Genomic DNA, 24094 nt, shown 5'->3' on the forward strand with positions numbered 1-24094 from the left:
TCCGCAGCATCCTCAGCCTCTGCCCACTAGGTGCCAGTAGCACATCCTGTCCCCGGTCATGACAATTAAAAATGCTTCTAGATATCACGAGATATTCCTTGCTGGGCAAAATCTTCCCACTGATTGAGAACCACTAAATTAAGAACTGCTGGTCTAGAAACATCCTGGCCCTTTAGTCATCTTTGTGTAGACTAAACATACATCTATATACCAAGAAGCAAATTTATTAAAAACCATACTTTGAAAATGGTCATCTAGTCACTTAAGCATGGCTCACATCTGCCAATATTACCAAGGTTATATAAATATTTGAGCTCCCTGAGTAGCTTTTAAAAAATACTGATGCCCATATATCCGGAGGGAACTCTAATTCAAAAAGATATACGCTCCCCAATGTTCACAGCAGCACTATATACAATAGCCAAGACACAGACACAACCTAAATGTCCATCAACAGATGACTGGATTAAGAAGCTATTTCTATTTATACGGTATATTTATACAACGGAATACTACTCAGCCTCATAAAAGAATAAAATAATGCCATTTGCAGCAACACAATGGACCTAGAGATTGTCATTCTAAGTGAAGTAAGCCAGAAAGAGAAAGGAAAATACCATATGATATCACTCATCTAAATATAAAAAAGGAGAAAAAGAGGACACTAATAAACTCATCTACAAAACAGAAACAGACTTGTAGATATAGTAAACAATCTTATCATTACCAGGGGAGAGGGGGTGGCAAGGGATAAATTTGGGAGTTTGAGATTTGCAAATGTTAGCCACTATTTATAAAAATAAATTTAAAAAACAAATTTCTTTCGTATAGCACACAGGGAACTGTATTCAATATCTTGTAATAACCTTTAATGAAAAAGAATATGACGATGAATGTATATATATATATATATATATATACACATGACTGGGGCATTGTGCTGTACACCAGAAATTGATGCATTGTAACTGACTGTACTTCAATTAAAAAAATACTGATGCCCAAACCCTACCCCAAACCCAAATGATATCTGGGTAGAAATCTATAGAAATACCGACTTAGAGGCTATGGTTATATCCAGAAAGGATTTTGCGAAGAGTTCCACACAGCAACCACAAGAGGGAGATGTAGCAATATAGTCCACCCTACTCAAGCATCCCCAGCACCACTTGCAACTGAAGGATGTGGATTTAGTCACAGCGTCATTGAAACTGTGGCTGGATTCTCATCAGTTCACAGCCCTCACAAGCTGGAGGGAGAGCTGACCCCTCCCTTAGAGATAAGGAGGCCCAATGTAAATCGATGACAGACTCTAATCAAGGTTAACTACAATAAGTTTAATTCACAAAAGACTTCGACACAATGCTTCATTCATTCAACAAATAGTTATTCAGTTCCTACTAAGTGTTAGAGGTTGTCATCCAGTGGGAGATACAAAGAACACAGGCAACTAAAATACTATGATAGGTAGACAACCACATGATCTACTGTGGTTACCCCTGGAAAGTAAAAGGAGATGCTATTAATAATTATACCAGGGCAATGGCTGGGCAAACCAGAATGTGTAGTCACCCTAATGACAAAGTAAGGGATGTTCAGTAAGCACACAGAAGATGCACAAAACTCAAACTTCAAGAGTGAGAAGAGGAAGCTTATTTTCGTTAAAAAGTTTTAAGTAACAGTGGAAATGAAGGGCTCCTTCTCCTAAAATTCCTATTGTGTTTAAGTCTCCTTTCTTCAATTATCTATGACATGACTCATGCCCCTTCTGTGCCTCTCCCACTGAACTGACGGCTCTCCTCTGAGCACAGTCTGGTTTGTCAATGCCTCTTAAAATTTGCTGCTTGAGATCAAACGCTGCTTCAGATGTGAAACATACTAATGCAGGCAAGAGCGGAACTGTTATCTCCCATTATATGAGCAATATACAGTCATTTTGGTTTTTTGGTTGGACTCAGGTCAACAGAATTGGATGAATACACTTAAACATATTCCTCAATTCATGATAAATAATCATCACTGGCCTATGTACCACACCTCTTTTATTCCTTTTTATTTTATTCTTATATTTTTCCTCTTCATACTACATCCTTGTTCTCTTTATGCTTCCCACCTCCATGTCCCCAAATAGACACATTCTCATCTGTCTAATGTGTGCCCTTTAGTCCATTATCCATACATTTATTTTTGTGTGTGTTTACTAGTCTAGATATATAAACCCAGAATTGTTTTCAAGTTACATATGTAGACCTCTCATTCTGCTTCTCAGTTTCATTTTGGTTTTGTTACTCAATATGGTGATTTTTAGATCTTTCCAAGTTGAAACATGTAGATTTACTTCAATTTTTAAAAATACTGTTCAGTATTACACCCTACAGACATGCTACATTTTTTTCATCTATTTCCTTCTTGATAGACATTGAAATTTTTCTAGCTGCTGAAGATGGTAACAATATATTCATATTTCAATGAGTTTTGCTTTTAACAGGAGGAAAGAAAATGAGATGGTATATGGGAGAAGAAATGAGGTCAGGATACTACACTTTGGGGGTTAGTTTATAAAGCATATTTGTTTGTTTACACTGCTGGCCAGTAATGAACTAGAAATTGGTGGTATATGATGGAGAGAGGAAAAAGAGTGAAGTCCAAAGAACAAGGAGGGAGACTGATCTTTCGCTTGGTGCCACCATATTGTCTCTTCTGGTAGACATATTTGTTTTTCTCTTCTTTGTTCTGCTTAATTTCCATGATTATTTGTCTTTTTGTTATTGTTGTTAGCATAGCCACATAAATAGAATAACATAGTAGAATAATTATTCCTGATACATAGTCATGGAATTTTCTTAGTTTTTGGCTGTATCTGTTTCTAATTCCAGGTTACTGGAATTTGTTAGAAGAATATATTTTAACTAATATTGATCTTATTGTTTTAAGTTAATTCCTTTATCCTCTCTTTAAATAATTTTTGAAAAAAATAGAAGAGGAAAAAGAGTAAGAGAGAGGAATAAAGAGGAAAAGAAAAAGTTTTATTTAAAATTTATTTAAATTTAAAATTTATTTAAAATTTGAAACACTCCCTATGGATTATATGGATTATATGCTAATAAAGGACTCTGAACAAATAACTTAAGGAGGATGTGCACTTGAGAATTTGAGTGGTGGGGAGGGGCTTACTGTTCTCATGGTTTTTTCTCCAAAGAACTGGAGAGAGCACTAATAAGCTTTAGTTGTTTCATGCTCTGTGTGATTAACAGTTAAACGCAACCAGCTATGTTTTTCAGGACCTCAAAATAGACTTTCATATATTGATATAAAGAAGTAATTAGCTCCTTTCATTTCAGCTTGTATTCTGAGAATATCAAAATTGTCGCAGAATTTATCCCCTCATCCACTGATATTTATCATGTTAGGTTACCCACAAGCTGCTGATGGTTTTTCAGGCTAGCTAGAAGAATAAAATCTATTAAATAAACAACCTCTAGGTTCATGGCCTTACACGCTAGGTAGCTGGGAGGATTTCATAAGAATGAAACACAGAAGTTTAAAATTTTTGGTTGGGGACATTCAAGATCCAACTACAAAGTGACCATTCTCACAATAATATCCACCTTTCAGCGGTCCATCCAGGCTTGGCTTGAAATCTTCTGTCTATTGTGGGATGACTACCGTTGGTGGTGGTGGGGAATTCTTATGTTGAACTGAAGTCAGCTTTCCTGGAACAAGATCCATGGTGATGTATTCTGTCTCATGGAGACACTTTGACACCATCTAAACAGCAGTGTTTCAGATATCTGGCCATGGTTATTACGCTGTCCCACTCGCTTAGTCCCAGTCCCCTCACTAGGTTTTCTCTTTTTCAGACTAACCAACCCCAGTTCCTTCATCTGTTTCTCATATGGATGCTTTTAACATAGTTGTGGAAACAAACTTGGCCCTCGACAAATGATTATGTCTTTCTTATTGTTATCAGTGCCTGATGTTTCACCATCAGTTGCCCTCTAGGTGGAGAATTTCCTGATCCTTAATGTTGTTCAAATGATGTGCTATTTACTACTCATTTCTCTCAGTGATGATAATATTATGAACTAACATTTATTGAAAGCTTACATGTGTCAAACACTTTGCCAAGTATTTACAGGCACTCTCATGGAATCCTCAAAACAAACTTAAGACATTATTGTGGTTTGTTTTTATTTTACAGATAAGGAAACCAAGCCTAGAATGGATAAGAAACCTGATAGGGTAATATAGCCAAGGGGTGGGGACTGTAGTGGCCTGTATTTTCTCCCAGGCCTTCAACCATTTGTGTAACATTGTCGTCTTATAACTTTCCCCTTGTTTCTCATTTAAATTGTGGTATCCTTCTTTTACCCACTTCTTGATAGCTTTTTTGTTGTTCTTAAACTCAAAGCTATGGTCATACAGGTAAGTGGATCTGGAGCCTCTTTATGCTACTTGATTACTACATTTATTTCTTTCCCAGAACCTAAACTTTGCTTACGTTATTTGAAAAACTGCATATGCTCTTTGATTTCTCTTTTCATTATATGCAAAGTTAAAAATGATTCAACATTCCTTTCTTATGTAAACCCTTCTTTGTTCTAGTTGCATGGAATCACCTCTCCTGTTTTCCTCTGACTGCTTGTACAATTGTCTCTCAGTTTCCTTCTTTTCCAGTCATAGTTCTTTTCCACAGGGTTTTGTCCTTATGTTTTGTTTTTTCATCTACACTTTCTCTAGTGTAGAGAATTTCCAAACATAGAATTAAAGATAATCATAAATCAAGAATCAGCTACAACTGGAGGCTAAGAAAAGACTCTTGGAAAGTAAAGAATATTACCAAAATTTAAAACTCAAGCAAAAAGCTGAAAAGCACTATGCACAGGATTGAAATCCATGTTTGAAAGGCATTCGATATAAAACAAAAAGACAAAGAGAAAACTGAGAGATGTTAATTCAGCCATTGGAGGATAGCTTCACATATTTTAATAGCAATTTCAGGAAGAAAAAGTAGAGAGGCCAGAAAAGAAGTAATAATCAAGGAAACAGAAGAAAATTCCCCTCTCCTGAAGAAAGGCTTGAATCAGTCAGACTGAAAATACAACCAGATGCCAGGCAGGGGTATATAAGGAAAACATACCTGGACACAACCTGGTAAAATCTAGGAATCCAAGGATAAAGAGAAAATCCTAAATGTTTCCAGACAGAGAAATTAAAGAACAAGAACAAAAACAGCATACTTCTCTTGAATGTAAATCTACATGCTTAAAAAAAAAAAAAAGGAGCGCATAGCCAACAAAGTTATTTACATAAGAGAACAAATGAAGACATTTGTAGATACTTATGGACTCAGAATGTATACTTCTCAAGTATACACTTTTAAAAATTTACTCAAGGGCACACGCTAGCAAAATAAAAAGTAGATTGAGAAAAACAAACAATCTGATTAAAAAGTGGGCAGAAGACATGAATAAACATTCTTCCAGAGAAGATATACAAATGACCAACTGGCACAAGAAAAGATGTTTGAATAGCTAATCATCAGAGAAATGTAAATCAAAACCACCATGAGATATCACTTCACACCTGTCAGAATGGCTATCATCAAAAAGAACACAAATAACAAATGCTGGCAAGGATGTGGAGAAAAGAGAACCCTTGTACACTGTTGGTCGGAATGTAAATTGGTGCAGCCACAGTGGAAAACAGTATGATGGTTTCTTGAAAAATTGAAATGGAACTAACATACGATCCAGCAATTCCACTCCTGGGTATATATTCGAAGAAAAAGAAAGCTTTGATTTGAAAAGATACATGCACCTCAATGTTCGCAACACATTATTTAGCCAAGATATGGAAGCAAACTAAGTGTCCGTCAACAGATGAATGGATAAAGAAGATTATATATATATTCTGTTTTATATATATATATATATATATATAAAACATCATATATATATATGAAATCTTCTTTATATATATATATATAATCTTCACGTGTGTGTTGTGTGTATATATATATATATATATATATGTATATATATATATAATGGAATACTACTCAAGCATAAAAAAGGATGAAAATTTGCCATTTGCAACAGCATGCATGGATCCTGAAGTTATTATGCTAAGTGAAATAAGTCAGACAGAAAGATAAATACTGTATGTTGTCATTTATATGTGGAATATAAAAAATAAAACAAAGGAATCAATACAGCAAAACAGAAACAGATTCACATAGACAACAGACTGGTGGCTACCAGAAGAGAGAGGGAGGTGAGGAGAGATGGGATGTGGGTAGGGGATTCAGAAATACAAGTATGTAAAGCAGATAGGCTACAGGGATGTATTGTGCAACACAAGGAAATATAGTTATTATTCTATGGTGACTTTAAATGGAGTGTAATCTATAAAAATGTTGAGTTGCTGTGATATACACCTGAAACTAGTATGATGCCATAAATCAACTATACTTCAACTTAAATAATAGATTAAAATAAATATTTCCAAAAGGGAGAGAAGTTATGGAACTCAAGATATACTGGTGAGAAAAGAAAACAATAATAGTAAATTTCCAAACTGTTGACAGTAAAGTTGCTGATATAAGTATTCCTAGGAGGATTCATAAAACGGGAAATGGTTCCTTAAAGGAATAAAGAAATAAAACTCTAGCTTATTTCAACAAAATTAAGAGATTGAGAGAAATAAATGCTAATATTTCATCTTGCTGGGAGTTAGGGATATCAATACTGATTAATCCTTGTTACTGATAGAAAAATCTAGATTTGTATGTTTCCTAAAATGTTATGTGCGATTACTGATAGAACAGATTAGTTTCAAGATTTGGCTCAGTCTGTGAAGGCATTGTGACATATTGGTGGAAGAAAAAAAATGGCAATAGAAAAGCTGGTTTCTGGCCAACCAGTCTGTGGGTATGAGGCTAGGTACCTCCACTGCAAAGAAATAGAGGGAAACACTGCAGCGATTGGGTCAAGAGGCACACCACCATGAGAATGTTAACTGATCAAATTAATTGGAATGAAAAGAAACATGACTATCCTTCTGACAGACTTTCACTTGTATTTCAAGCAAATTTTGCTTTATGAATGAAAATGCTATGTTGTTTGGTGCCTAAAGTTTTATGATCAGTATATCATTTAAGTAGATTGCATATACTTTTTATCCTTGTGCATTTTCTTATTCAAATCACACACTATAATGTGTTCATTGCACAAAGCTCACAATAAAAAAGAAATTTAGGAATTATGTTGGAGGTGTGGTGACACCCAGTGTCGACAATTTGAGATAAATTTGAGGACTTGGAATTACATGATACACCACCTATCATTTTCCAAAGAGAGGTGAAACCAGTTATTTGAAATGCCCAACAGTCATATCAAGAGCATGACATTTATGGATATTCAGTCAAATCTGCATACTTAAAACAAAAATTGTAAATAGTGTAAATTGAGTTTCAGGTACCCAAGTTGCTCTCTACTCAAGGGAGCACATGTAGGAGAATCCAAAAGTTCTTTGCTTAAATATGTGAATATAAACGTTTTTCATATATATATATCGAATAATTACTACACTCAAGATAATGAACACATCCATTGCCTCCAAAAGATTTTTGTGTCCTTTGTGATCCCACTCATATGTCCACCCCCCACCAACCAGGTAACCATTGATCTGCTTTCTATCCCTATAGATAAGTTTGCATTTTCTAAACATTTTTTTTTTAGATTAGAAAAGAACTTTATTAGTTTACACTGCCATGGACAATAGTTGGCCACATAGCAAGAGGTGCCTGTGTGAGCCTGTAAACATTTTTATAACTGGAACTTAGAGTATATTTTGTGTCTGACTCCTTTCACTTGGCATAATTATGCTGTGATTCATCTATGTTGTCATATCTCAAGTGTATTAATGGTTCATTCCTTTTTGATACTGAGTAGTATTCTATTATATAACTATAACACAAAAATTTGTTTTTTCATTTACCTATTGATAGACATTTGGGTTATTTCCAGTTTTGGGCAATTACAAATAAAGTGATAATAAACTTTCATGTATAAGTCCTTGTACAGACGTATGCTTTCATATTCTTTAGTAAATATGTAGAAATGGAATAGCTGAATTCTATGGTAGGGATAGTTTGAATTTTTTAAGTAGTTGTCACTGTTTCCTAAAGTGGCTGTACCATTGTCTTAATTCCATTCAGGCTGCTGTAACAAAATATCATAAACTGAGCAGCTTATAAACAACAGAAATTTATTTCTCAGAGTTTTGGAGGCTGGGAAGTCCAAGATCAAGGTGCCAACAGGTTCTGTGTTTGGTGAGGGAAAATACCTGGTTCATAGATGGCTCATTTTGCTGTGTCCTCACACATAGAAGGGCAGAGGAAGCTCTCTGGAACCTCTTTTATACGGGCAGATTCTTTTCATGAGTGTTGCATCTTCATGATCAAGTCAATTTCTATAGCCCCCACCTCCTAATACCATCATATTAGGGATTAGGTTTCAATATATGAATTTTAGGAGGACACAAACATTAAGTTTATGGCAGCCATTTTACATACATACACACCAGCTGTGTATAAAAGTTCTAGTTTTTGCCAACATTTGGTGTGGTGAGTGTATTAGTCAAGGTTCTCCAGAGAAATCGAACCAGTAGGATTGCTACTGATATAACTAGAATGAGATTTATTATAAGAAATTGGCTCCTCTGATTATGGAAGCTGAAAAGTCCCACTATCTGCTGTCTGCAAGCTGGAGAACCAGGAAAGCTGGTGCTGTAAATTCCAGTCCTGAGTCTGAAGGCCTGAGAACCAAGAACACTGATGATGTAAATCCCAGAACAAGGGCAGAAGACCAATGTCTCAGATCATGCAGTCAGTCAGAGAGCCAGTTCAACCTTCCACTGCCTTTTTGTTCTATTGGCCCTCAATAGATTGGGTGATACCCACCCACTTTGGGGAAAACAACCCACTTTATTCAGTCCCCCTGTTCAAATCTTTATGTCTTCCAGAAACACTCTCACAACATACTCAGAAATAATGTGTAACCAGATATCTGGGCATCCCATGGCCCAGAAAAGCTGGCACATAAAATTAACCATCACAGTGGGTCTTTTTAATTTTAGCCATTTAATCTTGTTGTCAGCTTAGTTGTCAACCCTTTATCTTCTTTGGTGAAGTGTCTATTTAAACCTTTGCCCATTTATTTTGGGGGGTTGTTTGTTTTCTTAGTGTTGAGTTTTGAGAACTCTCTATATATTCTAGATACAAGTCGTTTATCAGATATGTAATTTGCAAAAATTTTCTCCCAGGCTGTGGCTTGTCTTTTCATTCTCTTAATGAAGTCTTTTGAAAATCAGAAGTTCTTGATTTTAATGAGGTCTAATTTGTCTATTTTGGTGCTGTGTCTGAGAAATCTTCATCTACCACAAGATTACAAATATTTGACAAATATTTTCTTTTATGTTTTCTCCCAGAAGTTTTGTAATTTTAAGTTTTACCTTTAGTTCACATTCTATTTTGAATGTAGTTTTTAAATATGGTACAAGTTATGAATCAAAGCTCTTTTTTGCTTTCTTTACATTCTTTTTCTTTCTTGTTCTTTTTTCTTTTCTTCCCTTATTTCTTTTTTCTTTTGCATATGGATATTCAATTGTTCTAAAACCATTTGTGCAAAAGTCTTTCTTTCTGTACTTTATAGCTTCTGTGCTTTCATCAAAACCCCTTTTTCCATGTATGTGTGAGTCTATTTCTGGACTCTCTTTCCTATTCCATTGATCTATTGTCTATCTTTAAGCTAATACAACATTATTCAATTCTAAATTTATAATTACTGAAATCAGGTAGTTGTAGCTCCCCAATTTTTATATTTTTCATAGTTGTCTTGCCTATTTAGGTTCTTTGCATTTCCCTTTTAAAATCAGCTCGTGCATTTCTATTAAAAATCTTGCTGAATATGAACAATTATACAACAACAAACTAGAGAACCTAGAAGAAATAGATAAATTTCTAGAAATATACAACCTACAAAGACTGAATCATGAAAAAATAGAAAGTCTGAACAGATCGATAATGAGTAAGGGGACTGAATTAATAATCAACAATATATCAACGTAGAAAACCGCAGGACCAAATGACTTCACTGGTGAATTCTTCCAAACATTTAAAGAAGAATTAATACCAATCTTTCTCAATCTTTTCCAAAAAATAGAAGAAGAGAGACTACTTCCAAACTCATTTTACAAAGCCAGTATTATTCTAAAACCAAACAAGGACACTACAAGAAAAGAAAATTAAAGGCCAATATCCCTGATGAACATAGGTGCAAAAATCCTCAACAAAATATTGGCAAACCAATTCAACAATACATTAAGAAGATCATACACCATGACCAGGTGGGATTTATCCCTGAAATCCAAGAATCATTTAACATCTGCAAATCAATCACACATTAATAGAGTGAAAAATAAAAAATAATATGATTATCTCACTAGATGCAAAAAAATTTGGAAAAAAATTTGATGTTAATTCATGATAAAAATTCTCAACAAACTGGACATATAGGGAATGTATTTTAACATTATAGAGGCCATATATGACAAGCCCAGAGGTAGTGTCATACTCAACAGTGAAGACCTGAAAGCTTTTCCTCTAAAATTAAGAACAAGACAAGGATGATCACTCTCACTACTTTTATTCAACATAGTACTTGATGTCCTAGACAGAGCAATTAGACAAGAAAAAGAAATAAAAGGCATCCCAATTGAAAAGGAAGAAGTAAAACTTTATTTGCAGATGGCATGATAGTATATATAGAAAACCCTAAAAACTCCACCAAAAGCCAGTTAAAACTAATTTTTAAAATTCAGTGAAGTTGCAAGGTACAAAACCAATATGCAAAAATTATTTGTATTTTATATGCACTAATAACAAAGTATCAGAAAGAGAAATTAAGAAAACAATCCCAAATACAATTGAATCAAAAAGGATAAAATACCTAGGAATAAATTTAATGAAGGAGGTGAAAAGTCTGTGCATAACAACTGTAAGACATTGATGAAAGAAAGTGAAGAAAACACAAATTAATGAAAATGTGTCCCATGCCCATAAATTAGAATAATGAATATTGTTAAAATGTCCATACTCCTCAATGAAAACTGCTATGAAAATTCCGATGGCATTTTCATAGAAACAGAAAAAAAAATACTAAAATTTATATGGAACCACAAAAGACTGAATAGCCAAAGCAATTTTGAGAAAGAAAAACAAATCTGGAGATATGACACTCCTGTTCTCAAACTATATTACAAAGCTACAGTAATCAAAATAGTACAATATTGGCATAAAAATAGACACATAGATTAATAGAACAAAGAGCCCAGAAATAAATTTTATAGCCAATTACTTTACGACAAAGGAGCCAAGAATGTACAACAGATAAAAAACAGTCCCTTCAATAGTGTTTGGAAAACTGTATATGTATTTTCAAAAGAATAAAACTGGACCCGTATTTTACACTATACACAAAAATCAACTCAAAATGGATTAAAAATGTAAAACCTGAAACCATAAGACTCCTGGGAGAAAGCATGAACAGTAAGCTGCTTGACGTTAGTCTTGGCAATGATTTCTTGGATTTGACACAAAAGCAAACATAGCAAAAGAGAAAATCAACAAGTCAGATTCATCAAACTAAAAACTGCACAGGAAAAGAAACCATCAACAAAATGCAAAGGTAACCTAAGTAACTGGAGAAGATATTTGCAGAATAAATATATGATAAAGGATTAGTATCTAAAATATATAAAAATTCATATAAATAAATAGCAAAAATACAAAAAAATCCAATTTAAAAATGAGCAGAGGAACTAAATAAACATTTATCCAAAAAAGACACAGATGGCCAACAGGTTCATGAAAAGTTACTGGTATTTTTCACAGTAAGAATCTTTGCCACAAGCAGTTTCCCTGCCCAGATAATTGGCCATAAGACAATTTGCCATAAAAGAAAATAACGAAAAATAAAATAAAAGACAGACACTAAAAAGGACATAATAAAGCATGAAAAATTAATGACAAGATTTTTAAAGATTTTATTGTGAAAAATAAAACAAAAAATATTTGAAAGCATTTTAAATATGTGTGGATTCCTGGTTATAGTTGTTTGGGGTATATCACAGAGAACGCAATGACACTTCCTTTCTCAAAGTCAACCACTAAGGATTGTTCAGTAAATGACTCCAGAGGCTCACACTGCCTAGGAATGAGCTAGCTGGCTGAGGATTCCTCTCAGTGGGCAAGGCTGTACATAATCTTACTTCCTCCAGATCTCAGGGCCTGTGTCTTCAGCTTTCCCTGCACTCCCCAAAGCAGCTAAGTCCAAACTGCTTGGCATCTGGACCCAAATATTTATTCTCATTAATAATGAAATTCACACTTCATATACATACAAGGCCTTTGTTATCCTAACAGGGATTGGGGGCCTCTACTAGAGAACAGTCCTGTGTTACATGTAGCTCAATTATAATTATATACATAATATATAATTTATATAATTATATATAACATAAGCATATGCTGTCTGATCACATACATATACTATTATCACATATAATTTTATAATGATTATATACGAATAACTATATGATTATATAATTCTATATAACATTAGTTTTTACCATTTATTAAGCTCCTATAGCATTAACACATTCTTCCTATTCCCTATTCCCTCCCACCTTTCACTTAATAATGCTAATTTACTCTTCAGATCTGGCTCAGCTTGGCTGTCAATTCCTTCAGGAAGTTTCCTTCAGGAAGCCTTCTCGACACTGTCCTAGCCTGTCCACTGCTCGTGCTACCCTCTCAGTTCCCCTTTTTTTCCCTTTTACAACACTTACCACACTATACTGCCTGTTAATTGTTGATTCCCCCCAACAAGAACATGAGCCCCAAGAAAGGAGGGAGACCAATTGCTTTGTTGCTGTTTATATTGCTAGTGCCCAGAATAGTGCCTGGCACATAGTAGGCATTCAATAAATATTTGTTGAATAAATTATTAATGCAAGGCACTTTCAACAACAGGAAAAACTAGCCTGTCTTACATCTGTTAGCTCACACTTCCTTTTTTAGATGTGACTATAAAAAGGAGCAAGAAAACTGAAAAGAAACTGGCTCCCTGTTGGAAGACTGCCATACACGTCCGAAGAAGATTGTACCCTGGAAGAAGATGGCGTGTCACCACCTGTGGATCTTACTCCTTAACCTACAAACCTGTGAGTTCTGATCCTTGCTGATCCCCACCTAGTTTTCTGCTAAGTTTTAGAAATTGCCCTTAAGGAAGACATTGAAGTGGCCTTTGGATCTGTTTTAACAGAAACACTCTGGGTCTCAAAAGAGATCCAAATGTCTGGGGAGAGACTTAAGATCTAAATAACTTTTTCATCTTTACAGTTTATTTATCTGAATTTTATCTGCACTCAGCCTCTAAAGGTCTGAGACAAACCCTTCTGTTCAGAAGAGTCAGCGTGTGATAGACTTGCCCAGAAAACCAACAAAAGAATAGATAAATCCAAAACCTGGGAAAACTTAAAAGCAATTTCTTTTCAGCATTAGAATGTGTTACATAGATTTTAAAAGAAATATGGCCTTTTTTAAAAAAAAATTCTTTTAGAAATATGCCCTTCTTAGTTATATTTCATTGCTCCAGCAGATTCGAGTGATGGGTGACTATAATCCGCACTGTAAAAACTTAATCTCTATAAGCTCACTTTATTTTCTTAAAAAAAAAAAAATCTTTTTAATGGAGGTACTGGGGATTGAAGCGAGGACTTCACTCCTTTTATTTTCAAAGCATATTCAGAGCTCTTACTCTGTTTCTGTCCTCCAAAAACTCTAAGATAATTGGATTATTAAAGTAATTGAGATTAATATCCCTGTTTTACAAATAAGTTAGTTCTCGAAAAAGAAACGAACTAAAAATTCTGTTTTTCTTACTTACGGCTTTAAAGTATAAAGGGCAGATGAATATTGGTGGTTGTTTGTTAGGACAAAGAAACTCTGTAACATTAACATAGCTCTGGGATTGTTTCATCGTTGCATATATCATCTCATTGAATCCAAACAACTGCCTTGTTTATATAAAAACTGACTCAGTTTGGCATTGCTAAATCTACTTACAGTATCTCTCACCAACCCAGGAAATGTAAATTCTTCCCCTGAGTTAGAACACAGGATCTAGTGGGTTAGAATTTCCTGAAAAGGAAGTATCAGTGGGCCTTGGTCTCTCTGGTTCCTTTGATCATTTAGAGCGCAGTTCCTTTAAGGTGAGCTTCATGGAGATTGCAGCCACTAGGCACACCAAGTTTTTGGAGCCCATGCTAGTCACCCTGACACACAAGTAGAAAATGCAAGTAGATGGCGAAAAAGCTGGATAGAACCTAAATGGAAATCTAGGGATGTCCCCAATATTCCAAAGAAGGGCTGGACAGGGTGGTATTTGATACCACTAATTTACAAAGCATTCTACAATTTTTATGCCTATGTTCTTATGTGAGACATACTAAAATCATTGAAATAAGAAGCAAGATAGATTTTATTAATCCCATCATGTAAAATAGACTAAGATTCAGGTTAAACAATTCACCTGGAATTTCACAACCTGAAATTGGTAGAACTGGAAATGGACATTTGTTCTTCTAATCCCAAGGCTATAGCTCTTTCTGCTCCACTCTTTTCTGACCTCTTCAGTCACTCAGTTTTAAAGTACTTGATGCTCTTCAAAGGGCTAACACGTGCTAAGGTAAAAGGTAGCACTAAGATACACTTGCCTCATCTGTGAAACTGAAATCGAAGTTGTCAAATCAGCTGTCAGTAAATCATTCATCCACTAGCTGGATTGACTTTGGGAAAGTTATATGAACTCCACCTGTTGTCAGGAAGGGGGCTATTTCCCCCTCTATCCCTCTTGAGTTCTTGTGGCTGGATTAATAATACAATTGACACAAAACAGATTAACAGGGGAAAAGAAACAAATTTTAATTGATGCACACAGAGGTCTCATAGAAATGGGAACTAAGGAGTGGCTAAAGCAGGCAACTTTTATACTTTTTAGACAAAGAAACAATAAATTTGTGGGAAATTGACAAGACAGAGATACTTAGGTTCTGGGTGCTTAATTAGTGAAGAATCTAAACAGAGTTTGGCTTGGGGTAGTAAATTAACGTTTATACAGGCTTCTTGCCCTGAGTTCCCTGTATCTGGCAATAAGGATGGCCTCTACCTTCAGATGCAGGAATGCACCTTGCACATGGAGATGTATTTTCTGCTTTCGGGGGGACAGAGAAGGGCCAGAGTTTCCCTCCTGCAGTGTCTGCTTCTTAAGCAACTTCAATTCAAAATAATCAATATGCCATTTTGGCATATTTTGAGGCGGCCTGTCCTGGGCCCCAGGGCTGCTATTTAGACTTCAAAATGGGGAGACCGTTAGTACCATAGGATTGTTTTGAGAATCAAAATGATAATTCATGTACAATGCTTAGCGTGGTACCTGAATATAATAAGTGCTTAACGAGTATCAGCTAATGCCGCTGTTGCTTTTCACACTTGCTTTTTACCTAGTGTTAGGAAGAGCCAGGGCTTTCTCCCACAGAGATCCTAGGCAAGATTCCTCTGTTTAGAATGATCCAAGGAACATGAGCAGGAGAAAAGAAGGTAGGAATATGAGCTGAGGTGTGGGCTTTTGGGGTTCTGGAAGAGGAAACCAGGGATGAAATGTTCATTTTGTCAGGGACCTGGGAAGGAGGGGTAGGGGCTTGTTTTTACAGCAGCAAAATCAGAAGTACTTTCATGTACCATTTGCCTTTGCTAAGTGGATCTGCTTGCCTCTTAAAAAGATTATTCCACAGACATATCCTGAGTGCAAAAATATACCTTAAACCCCTCCTGCTGCTCTTCCTGGCAGAGGTGGTCCCTTATATTTAGCATTGGGCTTAGAAGTCAACACTGACTTTTATGTACTTACCTGGAGTTCAAAGCAATTGAATCAGCTAAGAGGCAATGGGAAAACGAGGTCAGAAATCCCCATTTTTCCCTTGAAATAAGAGAAGTCTGAGTGTGCGCACTCATGATCATTCCATGTTGGAAAAGTTTTCTCTAAGAACCAAGACTCACTGTCTTGTGCTCTGATGTCAATTTTCTCATCATGACTTGTGAACACCGTGATTCTGACTGTCCCTCCAACTATTCTACTAACCGTCCACCCTTTGGGGTAGAAAGCAGAAGAGTCCACCACTTTTGCTCCATGCCCATTTCCCTCCACATGTTCTCTTTCACACTCCTTTAACTCTTTTATTTCCCCACGCCTTTCTTGCTTTAGTTTCTTCATTCTCTCCTCTTGCACCCTTCTCCTCTCTCCCATCAATAAGAGTTAATAACTAACCATTTACAGAACAATCACTACACAACTAGCATTACTCCAAGTAGCCTACATTTGTTATTTTGTTTAATCCTCACAATATCCTATGAGGTGGGTATTATTAATATCCAAATTTTATAAATGAAAATATTGAAACACAGAAAATTAGAGGTCATTTAGCCAAAAAGTGGAGGAAGCCAGATTTGAACTCCAGTGTCTTTAGACTTAACCACTGAGCAGTGCCGCCTTCACCCACTTTGATGCCAAAGTGGAATAAAATATTGTCCCTACTATTGATGGTTATCACACTTTGAGATTTATCACTGAAGAGTGGTGATGTATTCCCAACAAGAAAATATTATTCAGCCGAGGATGGGCCTATCTCTACACCCACCTCTATAGGTGGGCTAGTGGGCAGGCCTTTGCCAATAACAGGAGTTTAGACAGGCCAGCAAGGCAGAATAGCCAAGGAAATGACTGTATCTAGACACGATTCAAGTGCCGTTCACATCAGCATGATTTGGGTTGACTTGAATTAGCTTCTTCAGAACAAACAAGGGTCCAGTATCATCAGGGTCTTGATGTCCTGTTGCAATGTAGAATACAATCACAGAGTGTTCCAGCAGTTGATGCTTTAAAGTCCAAGAGAAGTGAGTGGGCCCATCCTGGATATCTATGCATGGGTAAATCAGCTCCGACCATCATCCTGGGGTTAGAGACAGGATTTCATGACTGGAGAAGAATCCTGCCAAGGGTTAATTTGCCACTGGTCCAAAGTCCTAATAGAGAAGAATCTTCAAGATAAAGACAAAGCCTCTATTCTAGAAAGAGATTTAAGCAGACTATTACTATGGACACTTAGAAAGGCCTTAAAAGCAAAAGCCCAGTTATAGCAGTTAAAGAAATGGAAAAGCATATTATGTATTGGGAAAACTGAGCATCAGGACATCAGCTTAAAAACCCATGATCCAAGGAGAGGCTGGAAGCTGCATCCTTGTGATAAGACACGACTCCAATCTGCCGAGGCAGTCCCTGGAGATCAATATGGTGACCCACAGAGCGGCCAAGTGCCTTCACAACAGGAGCCCTAAGGAATGCTGGGTCACTCAGGCTACTCAAGTATTTCCTGAGTCAAACCTTTTTTCTTTAGAACCTTAGAGGATGAATATGTAAGTTTGGGGGTAACTAGACTTGTCTATGTGGAAGCTGGTAAATAAAGAGGTATGAGCAATTAATTGGGGGACTGATGTTGGTGGAGGAACATACCCACTTTTCCTTTGTTATATTCAACTGTTTATTATATGCTTCTTGAATGGAGTAGTGCTAAAACAATGGATGGCCAGGATCCCATCTCTGTTTTGAGAATTTGTGTGTATATGTATATATACATATACACACACACACATTCTTTTTCATTATAGGTTATTACAAGATAATGAATATAGTTCTCTGTGCTATACTGTAGGACACTGCTGTTTATTTATTTTATATATAGTAGCTCATATCTGCTAATCCCAAACTCCTATTTTATCCTTCCCCTTGACCCTTGTTTTCCCTTTGATAACCATAAGTTTGTTTTCTATGTTTGTGAGTCTGTTTCTATTTTGTGAATAAGTTCATTTGTCTCTTTTTTCAGATTTCACATACAAGTGATATCATATGACACTTGTCTTTTTCTGTCTGACTTATTTCACTTAGTATTAGAATCTCTCAGTCCATCTACTGCTGCAATGGCATTATTTCATTTTTATGGCTGAGTAGTATTCCATTGTGTATGTGTGTGTGTGCATGTATATATATGTGTGTGTATATATATATGTTTATATTTGTATAACAATTTCCTTATCCAATCATCTGTCAATGGACATTTAGGTTGTTTCCATGTCTTGGCTATTGTAAATAATGCTGCTATGAACAATGGGGTGAATATATCTTTTTAAACTGGAGTTTTCTCCAGATATACGCCCAGGAGTGGGATTCCTGGATCATAGCTCTGTTTTTACTTTTATAATGAACCTCCATACTGTTTTCCATAGTGACTGCACCAAATTACATTCTCATCAACAGTGTAGGAGGGTTCCCTTTTTCCCACACCTTCTCCAGCATTTATTGTTTGTGGACTTTTTAATGATAGCCATTCTGAACAGTGTGAGGTTGTACCTCATTGTAGTTTTTATTTGCACTTCTCTGATAATTAGTGACATTGAGCATTTTTCATGTGCCTATTGGCCATCTGTATGTCTTCATTAGAGAAATATCTGTTTAGCAATTCTGCCCATTTTTTGATTAGGTTGTTTGTTTTTTTGTTATTGAGTTGTATGAGCTGTTTTGTGTACTCTGGAAATTAAGCCCTTGTCAGTTGCATCATTTGCAGATATTTTCTCCCAGTCTGTAGTTGTCTTTTTGTTTTCTTTATGGTTTCCTTTCCTGTGCAAGAGCTTGTAAGTCTGATTTCTTTATTTTTGCTTTTATTTCTATTGCCTTGGGAGCCTGACCTAAGAAAACATTGCTACAATTATGTCAGAGAATGTTTTGTCTATGTTTTCTTCTAGGAAATTTATGGTGTCTTGTCTTATATTTAAATCTTTAAGCCATTTTGAGTTTATTTTTGTGTATGGTGTGCGAGAGTGTTCTAACTTCATTGATTTACATGTGGCTGTCCATCTTTCCCAACACTATTTGCCAAACAAACTGTCTTTCCTCCATTGTGTACTCTTGACTCCTCTGTTGAAGATTAATTAACTGTAGGTATGTGGGTTTATTTCTGGGCTCTCTATCCTGTTCCATTGATCCATATGTCTATTTTTGTGCCAATACCGTGCTGTTTTAATTACTGTAGCTTTGTAGTATTGTTTGAAGTCTGAGAGGGTTATGCTGCCAACTTTGTTCTTTTTCTTCAGTATTGCTTTGGCAATTCTGGGTCTTTTGTGATTCCATAAATTTTAGGATTATTTTTTTCTATTTCTGTAAAAAGTGTCCTGGGTAATTTGATAGGGGTCACATTAAATCTATAGATTGCTTTGGGTAGAATAGCTATTGTTAACAATACTAATTCTTCTAGTCCAGGAGCATGGGATATCTTTCCATTTCTTTAAATTATCTTTAATTTCCTTTATGAACATTTTATAATTCTGAGCTTCTAAGTCTTTCACTTCCTTGGTCAGGGTTATTCCCAAGCATTTTATTTTTTTTGATGTAATTTAGGTTCCTCCTTTTAAAAACCATATGACCAAGGGCTTTTCATCATCATGGAGAATGACACAAAACTTATGGCTGCTAACCCTTTGCTTCCTCTTTGCCTGCTACTTCCCTTCACTGAGAAAAACTGATTACAACCATCACCCTTCTGAGTGCCACGGAGTGTGTCTACCTCTGGTCACCCTTCTAGGCCTGGATTAAGGGAAGCAGTAGATGGGAGGAGAGATGGGGAAGGTTAGTTAGTGCTGAAAAAAGAACAAGAAATGCTTATTTGAAGGATCCTAAAGAAATGAGGGGGTGTAGGTAGCTGTTAAGCAACCATACACCCTTCTTTATTTCCACGCTTGTGAATACCTTCATGTTGAGCTTCTCCAAGATCTTCCCAACACTCCAACTCTTCTTTTTCCCATAAGAGTTGCCTGGGGCTGTTATTTTAATCTCTGTAACAGTGCTTTTTTGTTTTATATAACAAACACATATGGTGCCTAGTAGATGGCAGGTACTTTTCTAAGAGGCTTACAGATATTAACTCATTTAACTGTCATAACATTTCTTTGAAGTAAGTGCTATTATTAGCCTATTAGCTTCATTTTGAAGCTGATAAAACCGACACACAGAGAGGTTGTTAACTTTCCCATGGTCTCCTGGCTAGAATTGGGCAGAAGCAGAATTCAAGCTCAGGCAGCCTGGCTCTTCATCACTAACTCCTAGTGCCTGACACGGGGGCAGAAAGACAGTGCTCCTCGGGGCAAGACTCCCTTTGGGGTCTCTAGATTCTTCTCTGTTACTGTACACACTTGACAGCACTCTCTTGTCATTTGATCCTCATAATTTCTCAAAGTGGAGGAGGAATTTTATTTAATTTACCAACTAGAATCCTGAGGTTTAGCAGGTAAGTGACTTAGTCATGGTCAGTTAGCTGGTTGGCAACAGAGCCTTGACTAGAACATGTTTCTTGATCCCTAGCTCAAGACACTTTTACTAACCAGGTTATGATTTCCCCAGCCCGAGGATCTACACAAAAAAAAATTTGTTAACAGCATAAGAATATTGGAGTGGAAAGAAGTTACAGTTAGCCAATTGCTCTTCCTTGTTAATCAGTTTACATTCCGGACATCCCACACTAAGACCCAGAGACCAGTAGAGTTCTCTCTTGCCCTCAGTCTTACTCTTGCTCTGAATTTTCTACCTTCCTTTTTATTGCTAGAAAGTGGGTAATTGGGTCAGTAGCCAAAAAAGTATTTATTCTTTCAACAAATATTTAATAATCATCCACTAACTGTTAGGGAAATAATAGTGACCAAAACAGACAAAGACTGCATTTATGGCAATTATATTCTCATGGGAGTGCGGGGTGGGATAGACAGTAAGTAAATACGCGCAATGTTTTAGTAGTCGTTACGGCTAGGAAGAAAAAGGAAGTAAGGCAAGGCAATAGAGAGTGATGGGGAGGGGAGTGCTACTTAAACTGGGCGATTAGGAAAGCTCTCTCTGATGAGATGATATGGGAGCTGTTTCACAGTGAGAGAGTGCTGGAAAGAGTGCTGTAGACAAGGAGGGCAGCAAGTACAGAGTCTCTAAGGCAACAGCAATTGTTCCCAACTGGTCTGAAGGATGAGGAAGCCAGTGTGATTGGAGTGAGTAGGGGAGAGAAGGGTAGGCAATGAGGAGGGAGCGGGAGGGACCAGAACAGACACGGTCTAGAAGAAAATGGCAAAGTATATGAAAGGAGACTAGGGAGCCCCTCAAAACCCCAAGTGTATGCTATCTTTGTTTTTAATAGACTCTAAGGAGAACTACGACATTTTAGGTCTGAACACCCATCCACTGTCATCAATATTTGATATTTCAAAATCACTTTGGATTCCACCCAACACTTCTTTAGTAAGTTTCTCTTGCTCAGCTATGAAGAATTTTCTTCTATCCAGTTAAAGTCCTCCTATTCCATCAATATTTCTAACCCAGATGAAGTTTCTGATTGTTTTTTTTTTCCAAACACATTTCTTTTTCTCATATTCTCTTTTGCTTTCTTCCAGTCAGTGGTTTTGGTAGCTACTTTATCATGAATGGTATATTTGTAAAGTCCATCCATACACAAGGCTTCATCCAGGGAAATAGGAGTGACCACCTAAGACATAGAAAGGTATATTAGGCTGGGAAAAGCCCCCAGCTTCTCCTCCAGGAGGGGAAATCCAGCTCCAATGAATAGGCTGTTCACAGTGCTCTCTGTCCAAACTGGTGTCACCCTACCCCTCAGGTTCCTTCTTCACTATAGCTACCTGGGGTCACAGTGAAACATTTTTCCATCCAAGCCCACTCCCCAGGGTTCCAGCCTTTTCTTGCCTTTGCTTCTTCTCTAGAAGTGTTGCTTTTCTCTGACCCTTCTCTGCTGTGTGGTCTGGCTGTGGGAGTCAAGAAATCACACTCATTGGGGGATGTTTTGACTGTGGGTCATCACTTCTTCATTGGGCTCCTAAGGCTGCTCGACAGTCCCTTTATCCCCATAATCAATCTCTTCTTAACTCCCTAGGGTGTTCCTTAGAGTTGCATTTCCTCAAATGTTTTATGATCATCAAAAATAATAATAGCAACTACCATTTATATGTGCAAGTGCTTTATTAAGTGCTTTATCTTCATAATTGCACTTAATAATTATCCACATTTTAGAGGTGAGAAACCTGAGGACCAGAGAATTTAAATAATTTTCTTAATATAACATATCTAGGTTCAAATATACCTGGATTCAAAACCTGCGACCCTTACCCTTGTATTTCCTAACTAGTCCAACCCTTGCCCATTCTCGCCTCCTACATTATGGAAGAAGTGAAGGCCAGCAAGCATGACTGTCTGCTATTTTATTCTCCCTGCTCCAAAATGCCCACTATGCATTAAGCACCTTCCATGTGCCCTCACAATAATTCTGTGAGGCAGACGTTATTACATCCTAGCCTGTAGTAAAGGAAGATAAGGGCCTCCATAGAGTCAGGGGTTGAACTTGATCATACACCCATCAAACCTGTGTTCCCTCCACCTCACCAAGCAGACTTTCTTCAATCCCTACCCCCCAAAACACCTCAAAATACCCTTATCATTCTGCTCTTCCTTTCCTTTTTTCCTTCCACTTCAGATGAAGACACGGCCTTCCTCTGGTTGAAAACCTTTCGCTGTGTGACATTGCCATTCCATCTTTTGTTCCACCCAAGCATTAGTGGCCACTGTGCTGGGTTGGGGATTTGAATTCAAGGTCCCCAGCTTCAAGTGATTCACGGTGTCCAGAAACAGGATTCGTGACTACCACCCAACGTGGCATGTACTATGAGAGAGAAACACAACTGCGTGAGTAGGAGCACCTAACCTAGAGCAGATGCCATCAAGGAAATATCTCTCTTCTCTCCCTCCCTACCACTCTCTCCCCACCAATATCTTTTATTTTAAAATAAAATCAAATAAGTCAGCTTTGCTTGACCCTCTAGCTATGGTTCTATTTTATAACCTTTCTTTCACTATCAGGCTTCTCCACTCCCTTACCACCTATTTTATCCTCAAATCCTCTATACTCTGGCTTCCACTTGAAACATCTTAAATTGCACTACATTCTCAAAGGCCAACAGTAGTCTCCTAATGGGCAGATTTAGGGGCCATTTTCAGTCTTTATCTCACTTGAACACTTTGAATAATTAGACATCAGACTGACTAATCAATTAGACATCTTCTTGAGATTCTTTCTCCTCTTGGGTTCCAAGATATTACCCACCATTGATGACTGTCTTGCCACTCCTACCACTTGGTCTATTCAGTTTCTTTTGATAGTGCCTCTTCTATGACTGTGGGCACGGTTCACAGGCTCAGCCTTGGACTTCAGCCTTACTCTTCCCAAGTGACCCTCTTCTTCAATCACCTCTTTTCCATAGATGGTTCCTAAACGACTTGGATTTCAGTTTGATGGCAAGTGACAGAGACTCAAAAATAAGAATGGCTTAAAGAAGAAAGAAGTTTATTTCTTGCCCATGTGAAATATCTGGAGTTGGCAGCTCCATTGGTAGAATAGTTCACAAGATCATCAGGGATCCATACTTTTTCAATCTTCCTGCTCCACAATTCTCAATACTTGGCTTCCTCTTCTTGATCCAAAATGTCTGAGATCCAGTTGTCATGGCATTCCAGCCTGCAAGAAGTGAAGAAGTGATGAAGAAAGCCAAGTGTCCTCTTCTTAAAGACATAAAAGTCAATACAACATTTTGAACTTTCATCCCATTGACCTGAACTTAGTCACATGACCAAACTGAGCTAGCAGAAGGCTGGGCAATATAGTGTTTATTCTGGGTGTCCATATTCCAGGCTAAAAATTAGGGGCAAAAAGAACCATTGGAAAGCAGTTAGCAGATTCTGCCACAGCCCGCCCCAAAACAATACTTTAAACCCATTCTCTCTTCTTATCTACCATCCTTCGAACTGCTTACTTAGATGGT

The 24094-nt window shown here is 36.9% G+C and overlaps 1 protein-coding gene and 1 long non-coding RNA gene across 4 annotated transcripts in view; one reads left to right on the forward strand and one right to left on the reverse strand.

The window, feature by feature from the left end:
• Window positions 1-12977: 12977 nt before the first annotated feature.
• Window positions 12978-24094, forward strand: part of CD84 (CD84 molecule) — a 30439-nt gene continuing 19322 nt past the window's right edge. The window contains exon 1 of one of the 2 annotated variants that reach the window (XM_032463909.1): window positions 12978-13287. In XM_032463909.1, the coding sequence (XP_032319800.1) occupies window positions 13242-13287 (46 nt within the window). In that variant the 5' untranslated portion in view covers window positions 12978-13241. The remainder of the gene's footprint in view (window positions 13288-24094) is intronic. The other variant, XM_032463908.1, reaches the window with a different exon arrangement.
• LOC116658688 overlaps window positions 23275-24094 on the reverse strand; it is a 35406-nt gene continuing 34586 nt past the window's right edge. For both annotated transcript variants that reach the window (XR_004313944.1, XR_004313943.1), the window contains exon 3: window positions 23275-23790. This is a non-coding gene — a long non-coding RNA (uncharacterized LOC116658688). The remainder of the gene's footprint in view (window positions 23791-24094) is intronic.

Source organism: Camelus ferus, chromosome 21 (genome assembly GCF_009834535.1).
Source record: "Camelus ferus isolate YT-003-E chromosome 21, BCGSAC_Cfer_1.0, whole genome shotgun sequence".
NCBI lineage: Eukaryota > Metazoa > Chordata > Mammalia > Artiodactyla > Camelidae > Camelus > Camelus ferus.